This window comes from Diadema antillarum, unplaced genomic scaffold (assembly GCF_040938485.1).
Source record: "Diadema antillarum isolate AM-2024a unplaced genomic scaffold, OU_Dant_1.0 scf00000090, whole genome shotgun sequence".
Classification (NCBI taxonomy): Eukaryota; Metazoa; Echinodermata; class Echinoidea; order Diadematoida; family Diadematidae; genus Diadema; species Diadema antillarum.
Window position 1 is genome coordinate 729,173 of NW_027270979.1, and position 12,982 is coordinate 742,154.

General features: G+C 36.9%; 2 protein-coding genes across 2 annotated transcripts in view; both read right to left on the minus strand.

Annotated features, from left to right (window-relative positions):
* LOC139718155 (uncharacterized) overlaps positions 1–12,982 on the minus strand; it is a 627,192-nt gene that overhangs the window by 395,097 nt on the left and 219,113 nt on the right. The window lies entirely within an intron of this gene.
* Positions 632–7,233, minus strand: LOC139718146 (calcium uptake protein 3, mitochondrial-like). Its single transcript, XM_071629630.1, has 5 exons — positions 7,102–7,233; positions 5,387–5,495; positions 4,565–4,654; positions 3,583–3,650; positions 632–2,539 (listed from the first exon to the last, which is right to left on the minus strand). Exons 1-5 carry the CDS (start codon positions 7,216–7,218, stop codon positions 2,465–2,467), a joined length of 459 nt encoding a protein of 152 aa, XP_071485731.1. The 5' UTR covers positions 7,219–7,233; the 3' UTR covers positions 632–2,464.

A 12,982-nucleotide genomic window follows, 5' to 3' on the forward strand; every position in this document is an offset into this window, starting at 1 on the left:
AGACTTTAAGCTTTAAAATGATGTATAACTCAAATCAAATGGACTCTCCTAACTTATCTAAATATTGAAAAGAAAGCACAAACTCGGGAAAAGTGTGAACTGAGAAAAGAGGCTCTGAAGTACAGTGTCTATTCAAGCGCTTAATCTTTACCAAACCGTGCTGGCTGTGCGATGAATGAGACAAAAAAAAAACAGGAAGTAAACCACCAGAGTAACAACAATGAAGGGATTATCAGATTAAACTGAAATTAAGCATGCCTCATTAACACATTCTGTCCATGATTAATGCCAACTTTCAAAGCAGTAGCACTATCCTTTCAAAACTTATTAGAGTTGAAAGTGAAGAGTGTGGACAAGGTTTTTCAGAAATGAAAAAGGGATTCTAAGAACACACCTAATCACACTATTCTACCAAAACTATTCGAGATAAACTGCCAAAAAAAAACACACACTTTTCTGCCTGTTTTATGATACCAAATTTTAGCATAATGTAAAAGAAGACCCGCTCTTTCAGAAAATATGAAAAAGTCAAGTTCGGCTAGGTTGACCCATTTCACTTATTTTCAGTCCTCACGCAAAATCAGTGTGTGCGACTTTATGTTCGTTTTGAGGTGCACGGTCACATTTGCTAGGATTTCACAGAATCTGTCTCTTTTTTTTTATAATGACTGATCAATGCTGATTACACATATTGAACAAAGTTGGTGATAAGCTCATTAGCTAGAAAATGAGTGGTTACATCATTTACACACAAGATAGGTCTTTGATATTAGCTACCTAACTCACATATGATTTTAATGCTTGTAGACACATAAAGTGCTAAAATTCGAATTCAGTTTTATGCCAACTGTACTTTGCTATAAAGAACTATTTCATTCTAATAATTCAGCATCAAATATTGTTACCTCGAGAACTTTTTATCCAATATCAAACTAACGTGGGCTACTTTACATTTTCCTCTTTACCCTACAATACCAATAATTGTTGAATACACTCGGGTCATCCACATAATATTGCTAAACATAAACATGACCAAAAACTACCTGTGTAAATAAAACCATGGTTCTACCAAACATAGTTGCTGCATTTTTCTCTGATGCTACAGCTACTTAGGGTCAGTAGTACAAAAGTCAGCTGGCATTATAACAAAATCATATTTAAGCTTTGATGCATCTTATTGACATAGAGAGACTTAAAGAAACAAGATTTCTCTTTACGTTTCCACAACATCAATTCAATGGCAGGAAAGAGAGAACATTGAAATGACAGAAATAAAATGGACTTGATATGGCTTATGAAGACATGATATCATTGAAGCCAAATGTTTTTTTCTTATTGATGTAAAAATAAAATGCATTTGCAACAACAACAAAACAATCTGAATATTGTGGTTGCACTGCTTTCATTGATAAAATAGCCTGACAGTGCTAGGAATTGAATGTCTTATTTGTGACTGCTTGCATCTGCAAAGTACTAGTATTAAAGATCTGCAGTTAAAAAAACCAAAAAACACAACAAAAAATCATAGTGATAGATACTAAAGCTCATGCAATGTTACACGGTGAGACTTTGCAATTAAGCTGGATTCTGCAGAAAGTGTCTATTTCTATCTCTTCTGTTTCACTGTTTTATTTAAAAAACAAAAACAAAAACAAAAACAGACATTCTCTTTGGGGAGTATCCTCTTAAAAATAACCACTAAATATGCAAAGTATCTTAAGAATGGGATCCTGCTACAAACGTACATCACACTTGGACATGACTTCAGCGGGGACTTCAAGCAGTCGGTCCTGTGGTTGCTTTACATACAAGCATTCATTGCTTCCTTGATGGCCACATGAAAACAGTCAATTAAATCAAATTAGGGAAGAATTAAAAACCAACACTCAAAATGTGTTGTTCTGACTGGTTGATACTCGAGCTGTGTTTGCCTTTTTGACTTGCAATCCATGGCAACTTTTTATGTGACAGCATCACGAGCCAGTAAACATCCAAATTTAAAATCATTATCTCAGCTTTGCATTGAAAAAGTAGATTCTTTTACAGTGACTCTGAAGTATAGAGTACCAAAGTGATGATGTCATAGTCTTTTGTTAAAGCTTGGGTTGGAACCAGATGTGAGGATGGTTAGCAACAGCAGTGTTCACAGATATTCAGGCCAGGTAAAGTTGTTTAGAATCAGTTTCCATGGTGATAAATGACTATGACATCACACTTTGATACTCTACATCAGTTGGCATCCTAGTGTATACTGTTCCCAAAATACATCGGATCACATTTTACAATCAACGTGTAAATGTCACACAAGTTGGAAAGAAGTAAACAGGAGTAGAAAATGCTGCCAATGTTTGACATAGTGACTATAAATTGCGAGTATATTGCACACGCAGGGTTGCATGCTTCTTTTTGACTATTAGGGGAAGGTAGCATGTTCCAGCAAGCATCTGCCTTGGCGTGGAGAAGTTTAGCTGGCATCACGGAGCTCCTTTCGAACGCATGCCTTGAACCCGTCCCATCCTTTAGGTTTCTTCAGGTGCTCCTGCAAAAAACAAACAAACAAACAAATCACACAAAGATTAGTTGAAGATGAAAAGTGACCAAAGATGATTATTCGTCGTTAGCCAGGTGTACACTAACAGACATCCAATGGCAACCTTGGATTGATATTTGCATGTGTGAGGTAGGCCTTTTCACGCTTATTTCACTCCATGAACTAAATTTAGACCATGGTTTTGACTTCAAACACCTTCGTGAAAAGGGGCCCTAATGTCTAAATTTATCCAAATACTAACATTAATCTCTCTCTTCATATATCTGCCTATCTTTCTATCTGTCTGTCTATCCATCAATCAATCTTTTCATCTATCTATGGGATAATCCATTAATCTATCTTTTCATCTATCTATGGGATAATCCATTAATCTATCTTTTCATCTATCTATGGGATAATCCATTAATCTATGTATCTTTCTATCTATCCATCTAACTCATTGTATCATTGGAGCAGAATCTGACATCACATAACCTGGCAACAAAACTGAGTCTGACATGTCTGGTACATACAATTCAATGTTTGATTGCTAAAAATTCAAGGACTGAGACACTTTGACTCATGTTGACACTAAAAAAAAACACAAAAAAACAAAAATGCCTAAAGCAGGTAGAGCTTTGTTGTATCATACTTTTGACTGTACTTTGGATATCTAACCATCCATGGATGCATTTGCATATGGAAAGAAAAATCAGAAGCATGCACTAACTCTTCTTGCCCACAACAAGTGGATAATCCTAACTAAGACTTTCATTTGTGAGGCAAACAGTGTTAAAAATTGTCATAGTTTGAATGTGAAGAGCAAGGAACCATTGCAGATGAAATGAAATTGGAGTTTCAAAGTATACTGATCACACAGGGCAGGAAAGAGAAATAAAATGGTAAAAAATTTGATTCATAGTTTTTCTCCTTATTGATGATGACTAACTGGCCATCCTTCTAGAATACAAAGCAAAGATATCACATACATGTACTTTGTTGAATGTTTCACAATTATTTAAAACTATTTCTTCTGGAAATCACTTGCATACCCTGAATCCACGATGTATTCTGTTTTTCATCACACCAAGGAATTCCTTCTGACTCAGCTTGCCATCCCCTGTACAAAACAGAAGTGATCAGAAGTGATATGAAATTTAAAAAAAAAAAGTGCAAATGACACATGTATGGTTATCAGAAGTACACACATCATAATGCAAGAATGAACAATACCAATTGCCAATGTAATTCTATTAAACTAGAAAAGCACTCTGAGAGCGCAGACCTCCGCCAAGCAGCTACTTTCCACCTGTCCAATGATCTTGCTCTTCCCAAAGAGATTTTTCTCCTTTCCACCATTGGGGAAAAGCTCTTTGGGCTCTGCCATAGAGAGCAGTGATTTCACTGAAATTGCCTGATTTCCCAATATAGAAGCCTTTGTTACGTCATAAACCCTCAGCTGCGCAGTGTGCCTCGCCCTAGCAGAAACTAGAGCAAGCACTGTAGTGTGCGTTTGAAAACCTCAAAAATGCGCAGTTTGAACTCCCAAGTTCATTGACCCTACTTGCCAAAATATCAAAAATCCTTCATAAATTCCCCCAAAGTTCTCGGATCACTACCAAAATTTAAGTGTTTGTTATTTGTGTCATTTTCAATCTTTCCTGCAAGTTTCATCCAAATATGTGCACAACTTTTTGAGTTATTTTGCACACAGACAAGCTAACTAACAAACAAACCAACCAAGGGTAACGAAAACATAACCTCCTCCCTCGGCGGAGGTAATAATCGTGCCAAATGGAAATTCTGCTGAAAACTGCAATTTGGATCATCCCTTTGCAAAAAAATGTTTTGATTTTTCAGCAAATCGAAGGCGGTAAGAAAGAGAGTACTAAAAGTAGAGCAGATTATTCTCTCTTCACTCATGCCATTCATTATATTTTGTTTTCATTTCTGTACAAGTTTGTGCACTACATGATTCTGTTTCGGTTATTCTTTCTGGATTAAATGTGAGCAATAGTACAAGCAAACCATTACCATCTTTGTCAAAGATCTGAAAGACTGTATGGACAACATGCTCATCCAGGTTGTGTCCTGTCGTCACATGGACCGCACGGCAGAATTCAGCTGTAGACAAGAGTGCCAAGGGTGGAAGGGAGAGAGAAAAAAAGAATGGATAAACATATTTCTTAGAGTAAGTATTTTGATTTATAGAAATGTGACATCATTATGCAGTTCTTCTCCAGAAGCATACGGCGTTAAAAAAAGAATCAATGAGGTACCCCAGAAACCAAGAGCTAGTGTACATGTATATCTTACTTGTTCATATATGCATCTATGATGAGATGAATTAATGTGAAATTAGACAAGGAGGTGCATCATGAGCAATTGATGATAGTGACAGAAACTGAGCAATTTAACCCTTAGTGTGCTGTGAGTGCTGATTAGCACAATAAAACCCAAAGCATTGCACATACTGTCCAAAGTCCCTGGCACAGAAAGGGTTATGGGAAAGACAGATTATCATTTTAAGGAGAGGCTACAGAAGAAACAAAAGCAGCATCAAAAGAGCATAAAAGAGACAACTTGAGATACTGTAAAAGTGGATATTTTCGCGTGACTAATTTTTCGCGCTTGGCCGGGTCGGGAGAGTTTCGCGTGTTTTTAATTCCGCAGAATCAGGACATCACGCACAGGTACATATGGCAAGCAAAAATTTTCATGTGCTTTTATTTTCGCGCTGGTTTCTGGTTGCGCGAAATGCGCGAAAATTTGAACACCGCAAAAATGTCCACTTTTACAGTAGTCTCAAAGTAGCTGAGTGGTAGTGTAGGAAGAAAACTGATGGAGTGTAGGCACCTTGTGTGATGGGCTGATCAGCAAACGTGTACATCCGCAGGACAATCTCAAAGTCGTCCAGATGGTTGATGAACTGGAAGAAATCCTTGAAGATCTCAAAGGAGATGCCCTGGAATGCAGCAAAAGGAAGAAATTCTGTAACAATCCACCCTGTGATTTATGCTTGAAATCTTGTTATTGTAAACAACACCTCCTTGGTATTAAACAAATGGTAGCACTTTGTTGAACAATTTAATTATGTGTATGACACACTTTTTTGTTTTGTTTTGTTTTGTTTTGTTTTTTGTTTTGTTTATAACACAACCAGGGGGGCATTTCATGAAGCATTTTGGTCAGATGCTTTTTCTGACAAATTTTCTCTCTGCCAAACAGATGCAAAGATTTCAGTAGATTATAAAGCTGGTCAGAAAATTTTTTTTAAACAAAATGCTTCACGAAATGCCCCCCCCCCCCCAATCAATAATAAGGGCACTCCCAAGAAGCATAGTAGTTTGTGGGCCAACATGAACACAGCTTACAACATGGTTATGATGGAAAGGCTTAACCCTTTGAACACTGAATTACTACCAGTGTATGACCAATTACTGCTGAGCATGCATGCAATTGGGGTTACTACATTCGGAGTACTACACTCGCAGCAAACTCTTCTAGCTTATTGTTAGTAAACTATGAGTCCTTTCATTAATGATATGCACAATGCTCAAGTAACATGTAGTTTTGATCTCATTTGCCTATCACTGATGATAGTATGACCTTATGAACACAGATATTGAAAGGTTCCTTAAAACCCCTATACAGGCTCATTTGCAACTAGGCTGACAACTTGCATGTTACACTTTTCAAAATTGCTCTCATTTCAAGGGGAAAAATAAAGATAAGACAGCAAGATTCATCAGCATCAATGTTAGTCATACATTGGACATATATTCTTTATTTAGTAGTCACTGAATCATCATCTTTTTTAAATCAAATTGATTCAATAATTGATAATTCAAAATTGCTTTAACTCAGTTTAAAAATCCTTTCAGTACTGATCGATGTGATGAATGATAGTTGTCCCCAATAGTGGTCCTGGTTTTATCAACAGAAATTGACATGGGGGGGGGGGGGGGGGGGGGAGGGGGTGGGGAGGGGACATCATTGAATACTGTAGAATATTTCAGCAGCATGAAATTTTTGCGAATTGGAGCCAATGGCCTTTTTCACGGCATGAAATTTTTGTGAAGTGCCTTTGGCATTCAATGCATATAGTGCAGACAAAAGCCTTTGTGTGCATTTTAATTTCATGAATCTTGGCTCTTGCGATATTCGTGAAATTTAACATGAGAACATTCCTTGTTTTAATGTAAATATATATTTTTATTTCCAAAACATTAATGTGTGATAACATCTAACCAAACATAACAGGACTAATAAACAGACCTGGCCATTCATCCTTGAAGAGGTCTGTAGATATCAAAAGTCCAAACCTACTGGTATCTATGGCAGTGCCTCAAGTGTCAATCAGATATGCTTACTTGGGTGGCCACAGGGATCCATGACCAATTACTCTCTTGTTGCATTTGCCCTTCATAAAACCCTACATTACCACTGATGATGCATTTTCATTGTTTCATATGAAAATTTGGACATGGTAGTCCTGAGGGGAGTTAATGGCAAACCATTCCTTCTGAGTTTCCTAGAGGACCATTAGGATGGACTTCGTGAAATCTCACCTTTTCTTCTGGCATCCTCTCCCGGACTCTCTGTATGTACTCGGCCATCTCCTCGTTATCCAGGTGGGTGTATCGCAGCAGGATGCTGGCAAACTCCGCCTCCCCGATGCTTGGCATGCCACGAGAAAACTCATAGAAGTGAACGTTTTTGTCAAGGAATTAAACAAAGCATATATATATAACAAATATCGCACAGATGGCTGCACCTCTGAGCTTGATACAGCATTGACTACCTTCCCATAGAATTAGGTTTTCAGTATTTCCACACATCTGATTAATGCTTACATGCTGACTTGTTTTAACTTTAGTGGAAAAGGAGTACTTGTACCTGTCTATACTTACAATTCAGTTTTCCAATACAGAGATACTGTGTAGTCATTGGTTTAAATAAAATATGCACCACCAGATAATGTCTTCACACTCACATAGCTATTATGATAATGTAGTAATTTTTTAAAATATGTGTTGCAAAGTAATCATAAAGTAAGTCTTTTCTCTGATGGGGCCAAGCTGGCCTTTTTGTTTGTTTGTTTGTTTGACATTAAACTTATCTTAACCCATTGAGGACGGTTTGATTTTGCTACAACACGCATTTCCTATAGACGCCTGCCCGAGTATACTCAGGATTCGTCCTCAATGGGTTAAGAAAAAAATACATAAATTGGTCATAAAGAATGGTTAGGATTAACCATTAATGTGCCACATGCACCAAATTCAAAACTTGCCAAGCTGTTTTCAATAGGCATTTGATCAAATTTTCCCTCAAAGTTGGCTGTACTATACAGAAAGACAACTCTATTCAGTTGTTGCAATTCAATTACCCCACACTGAGGCCAATGCGATACAATGGACATTGACAGAATTAGATAGATAATCCTGTTTCACTGGTACCTCATTACAGGACATCTGTATTGATCAATTAAAGTATTAAAGCTGATATGGGGACAAGTGAATAAAGCTCAGATAAGGGATAAATTATAAACTTCTGTCACTGAAGTTATTAACTGCTGTCTATGAAAAATATAAATATATACTCTGTCAAATAGGGACAGCATTTTAGATATTGTGACCTCCTTGATTTTACTGTACCAGCTGCACCATTTGAAATTCGAGTACCTTTTTCTCAGTGCACTTGAAGTTACATGTAGGTCTGCAAAAGATGTGGTTGAATGAAATTTCTGAGATTAGGTTAAGTTGAGTGATACTGCCAACAGATATGTTAAATAAAAAAACCCCCTGTAATACGCAAAGCTTTAAATGTAACCATATTTATACACATATCAATTTCTTACTTTCATTGTTTTATGTTTGTTTGTTTGTTTGTTTGCTTGCTTTTTGAGCTGGTGTTCCCTTTTCAGAATGTGATCTTTGGCAAGGAAGCAGCCTTAGAAACAAGGTACAAAAATAACTTCCATTGAACAGGAACATGTTAAAAATGCACCACAGCCCACATTCTTACTAATCATGTCACTCAACAGAGTATCGTGGAGTTTGATTGGTCCAAATTACATCCCTTTCGGAAATGAGATGCATATTAGATGCAAATGAGTCAAACTGCCTTGCACCTGTGAGGTGGAAAATTTTCTGGACTACACACACTACCACACTTAACATGCTTCCTGCAATCTACCGGTGAAAGTATGCCAAACACCTGTGCAAATGTCACAAAGTGGACATTTGTTCTGACCATATTAGGGCATGCTGTTGGCCACTTTTTCTTCTTTGTGGGAGGGCCAAATATGTCTTTGCTGTTGTTGTTGTTGTGGCTGCTATTTCCTTTTCAAAGATTGATGAATGTTTGAACGAGCAAAAACAAGTCGCTGTTCAATTATGTGTGTTGAGTGAAGTTCTTCTTGTGATTACGGTACTAGACCGAGACATTTTTGTAATCATAAATGATACACATCATTGGGCAATGGCCCAAGACATAGATATGAGGTCATGGTAGGCATGGGCAAGAACAGTCTTCATTCATTCCAAGTTATTCCACTTGGCATTTTGTATAAACTTGCCTGGTGACTCAATCATATTTTCGGCACCAGTTTTTGAATTGCAAGGGGCTCAAAAAGGGAAGGGTGGTGGTGGGGGGGGGGGGGGGGGGGGGGTGAGTAACTACACAGTTGACAGCCTTCCTCTTAGAACACAGGCCTTTACAGCATCACAGATCTTGTAGACTTCAGATGCTTGTCATAACAGTTTAAACACAAACACAGATGAATTCCCAAACAGATAAACAATACTCTATTGACCCTCGTATTAAACTGGAGCCTTGTCTGGCACCATTTAGAAAAGAGTTTACATGTAAGGTTCATTATTCCTCCCTTCCTTGCTGCCAAATTAATCTAGTTTATTTGGACAGTGAAAGGGAAATTTTGAAAGAAAAAAAAAATCTAGATCAAATTTCTGGAGCACTATGCATAGTAATTACATGTTTCATGTGTTATAATTCCTCTTGACTAGTTAAAATGATCATCCATGCTAACAATAGCATATCATTGTTTATTTATTTATTTTTTTAATTCTGTCAAAAAGGATATTTCCAGTTCGAGAACTTCAGTCTGAAGATTGTCCATGAACCTGTGAAGAACATATCAGAATTTTGTGAGAAAAATCCATGATAATGTGAAACGGCCTTAGAATATATTTCAATATTGACTTCTTTGATAAATACAGACAGATAAAATGAGAGAGAGAGAGAGAGAGAGAGAGAGGGAAACAAAACAGAAACGAGCCAAACAAATAGAAGAATATGAAAACAACTAAGCCATCATGAATACTTTTAATATATCATACATTAAGACTCATTTTCTTTCTAACATCTTCACCAAGTGACTGTACCTACTATTCACACGTGACTAAAATGTCACGCTTGAGACGTTTCCTTTTTTGTCAACCTTTACAACATCTTATATTGGAATTGGGGAAGTATGCGATTATATTTCATGTGATTGGCAGATTTCGTTAATTAATGCAACCGGAATGACATTACTGCATGGTGAAATAAATCGAAATATCGCGCTCAAGGTAATTGATGCCCCCCCCCCCCCCCCCCCATTTTGAACACGACAGTGTTGGATGACAATGACTGATTCTTACTACTCTACAGTGTGAAGCCTGGGAGGCAATTGTCGTGAAGAATGTCCTTGGCAGCTTTCGCACGTCGATACTGGCAGATGTAAGATTGGGCAGACGACACAAAAATTCAGCCAAGTTTGCTGCTGCTGACTCTGAGATGAATTTTCTCTCTGACCGGTAAGACAGTTTACTTATATTCAATTGGCTTATCTGTAAAAGAAAAAGAAAAAGAAAATCACAAATTTCTAAACTCTACCGAACCATTTTCCTTTGTCTATTTCTGAACCTCTCTTTCTCTCTCTCTCTCTCTCTCTTTGAATTTTCTGAGCATTGGTAACGTATCATACACGTTACTATGTAACAAATTAGTTACGTATTATTCTGTGGAAGAAGATAACGAAATAGAATTCACTAAGTTGTGTATTTGTTACGATCTTCGCGGTGAAACATATTGCAATAATATCTAACAGTTTCTAGCGTAAATGAGAAGGATTCCTCACTTACAAGAAAAACAATCAAACAAAATCACAACGTCTAGTATTGAGTTACATTATTAAGCAATGCTATGTGATTTGGGATTCTTGTAGCAAAGGTAAAATTCTCTATGACTAGTCGTCAATGACAGCAGCATGAAACAATGTAAAGCCTGGAGAGAATAAACCGTTTGACAGATGATAGGAAGGTGTAACATTGTTACTGTATGACTTGACGTCCTCGTAGAGTTATACACACATGAGTAGCCTTCACGTTACGGTATATTGTTTCCGTCTAGATTGAAATAATGAGTTGTGACTTACGAATGCAAATTACTGCTCCACCACCCTGCTTTCTGCGGTATTTGCCAGCGAGGAAGTGATCACAAATACCTCACATTTTTTACACACAGAATCGTCCAGTGTCATTTTCGGTTAGAATATCTTTTAGTATCTTTACTCTATTCCATTTTATCGTAAATGAAGGATTCATTGTGCCTCATTACAAACTGTAGCATTGTGAAGTCGCACACGTAGCGTGCAGTGTTTGGGATTCCAAGATTTCAATATGCAGTGTACTGTACGAGAAACAAAACTCATGATCCCGAGCATCTTAATAAAAAGAGTTTTACCGGTCTATAATACATTATGATTATTATTTAGGCCTTGTACGCTCCTTTAAGACGTGAAACAGCTACAGCCAGTAACGTCATTGGTTGTTTTCAAAACTAATTTGCTGTAAAGATCAAAGCTCCTGACATGAGCTATGTATTAGCATCATATGGGCACAATGAACTTATGCACACACACACACACACACACAGACACACACACACACACACACACACACTTTGTGAACGAATGGTACATTGAAACCGAGGTCCGTGCACTCTCGTACGTCTACTGCATGCACACATTTAAATCACACACACACAAAGGAAAATCTATCTGTTTATCTATTATACTTATGATGTAATTTATTTATATTTAACAAAACGTTTACTTTTCTATTTGACTAAAAAAAAAAACATTTGCTTTAATTAACATAAATCATTAGTTTTGTATAGTTCTTTCATTTATCATAAATAAAATGAAGCTCGGCTGATTATTTGCCTTCTTCATACTCGGCTCAACAAGCAAAATGAGCAATGAAACATGATGCACTAAATCTGTAAATCTTGCAAAATCTCAGCTATTAATTCTTCTTCCACTGTTGAATATGCTCCACTCCAGGGAAAACTAGACAAAGACAAGGAAAAGATGCTAAATATAAATATAAATTTCTATTTCTATCACGTACTATGCCACACTCTACTGATTGTTATTCTACTATCAACCACCTTAATTTCTCAAGAAATAGCAATTTGAACCTTTGTGAATTTGGGGTATGTTCAAGTACAGTTTTATGCAGAGAGTAACATTTCATGAAGGTAATAAAGCAGTATAATCAGGCAGTTAAAGATGACAAAACTGAACAAGTATATATATATATATATATCACAAATGTTACGACCATTTGACTGTTACCAGATCATAACAAATGAAAGTACCACAAAAAATTTCAGCAGATCGTGCAATATGTTTGCATGTATAAAATCCTACTGAGGGAAATTTCTTTGCAACAGTTTCCATCAGAAGACGTATTAGACCGTTAAGTTAGACTTTCCTCAAGACTAGGGAATTCTCTTGCATCGTTACGGTTCCCAGAATGAAACAATACGCCACCTTCGCACTTCTCATTTTTTATTTCTAGGGAAGCGAATGATTTTGTCACATACAATATATATATATATATATATATCTATATATATATATATATATATATATATATATATATATATATATATATCATTGGTGTTTTCCCCTATATAACTTTTTTTTTTTCAATGGGAGCCCACAACTCCTATGATGGACAGTGTGAATTGATGATGAGGAGGTGTGTAAAAAAAAAAAGTGCTTAAAAGCTTTAATTGGACCAGTTCCAGTGATGCCACAGACTGAAAACCAAACACAAGGATGGACTACCCCACCTTACGTCGTCGTCATTGACACATGTGGGCTCTGAGACCTAGCAATGATTTTCTTTGAATTCTCTTCATCTCAAAAAAAAATCCCTAAGGACTAGAACTTGTCTCAGAGGAACTAAAGCATGTCACAACTCTGTTGCTAGGATACTGGTTTCGTTGCTAGGATACTGGTTTCAGCCAGAAATACATGGATTTCCGTCCGCTCTCAGAATTTTGAGCACAAGTCAAATGCCAGTATTTCCCCAGCGATGTAAATGAGTGTAAGATTACAACACTTTCTGGCGAGGTTTCCAGAATGAGCAAAGC

Excerpts from the sequence above, each read along its gene's own strand:
- LOC139718146 (XM_071629630.1), bottom strand. The coding sequence starts at position 7,218 with ATGCCAAGCATCGGGGAGGCGGAGTTTGCCAGCATCCTGCTGCGATAC. Across the intron at positions 5,496-7,101 it reads AGAGGATGCCAGAAGAAAAG|GGCATCTCCTTTGAGATCTT; the intron begins GTGAGATTTCAC and ends GCTGCATTCCAG. Across the intron at positions 2,540-3,582 it reads GAATACATCGTGGATTCAGG|GAGCACCTGAAGAAACCTAA; the intron begins GTATGCAAGTGA and ends TGTTTTTTGCAG.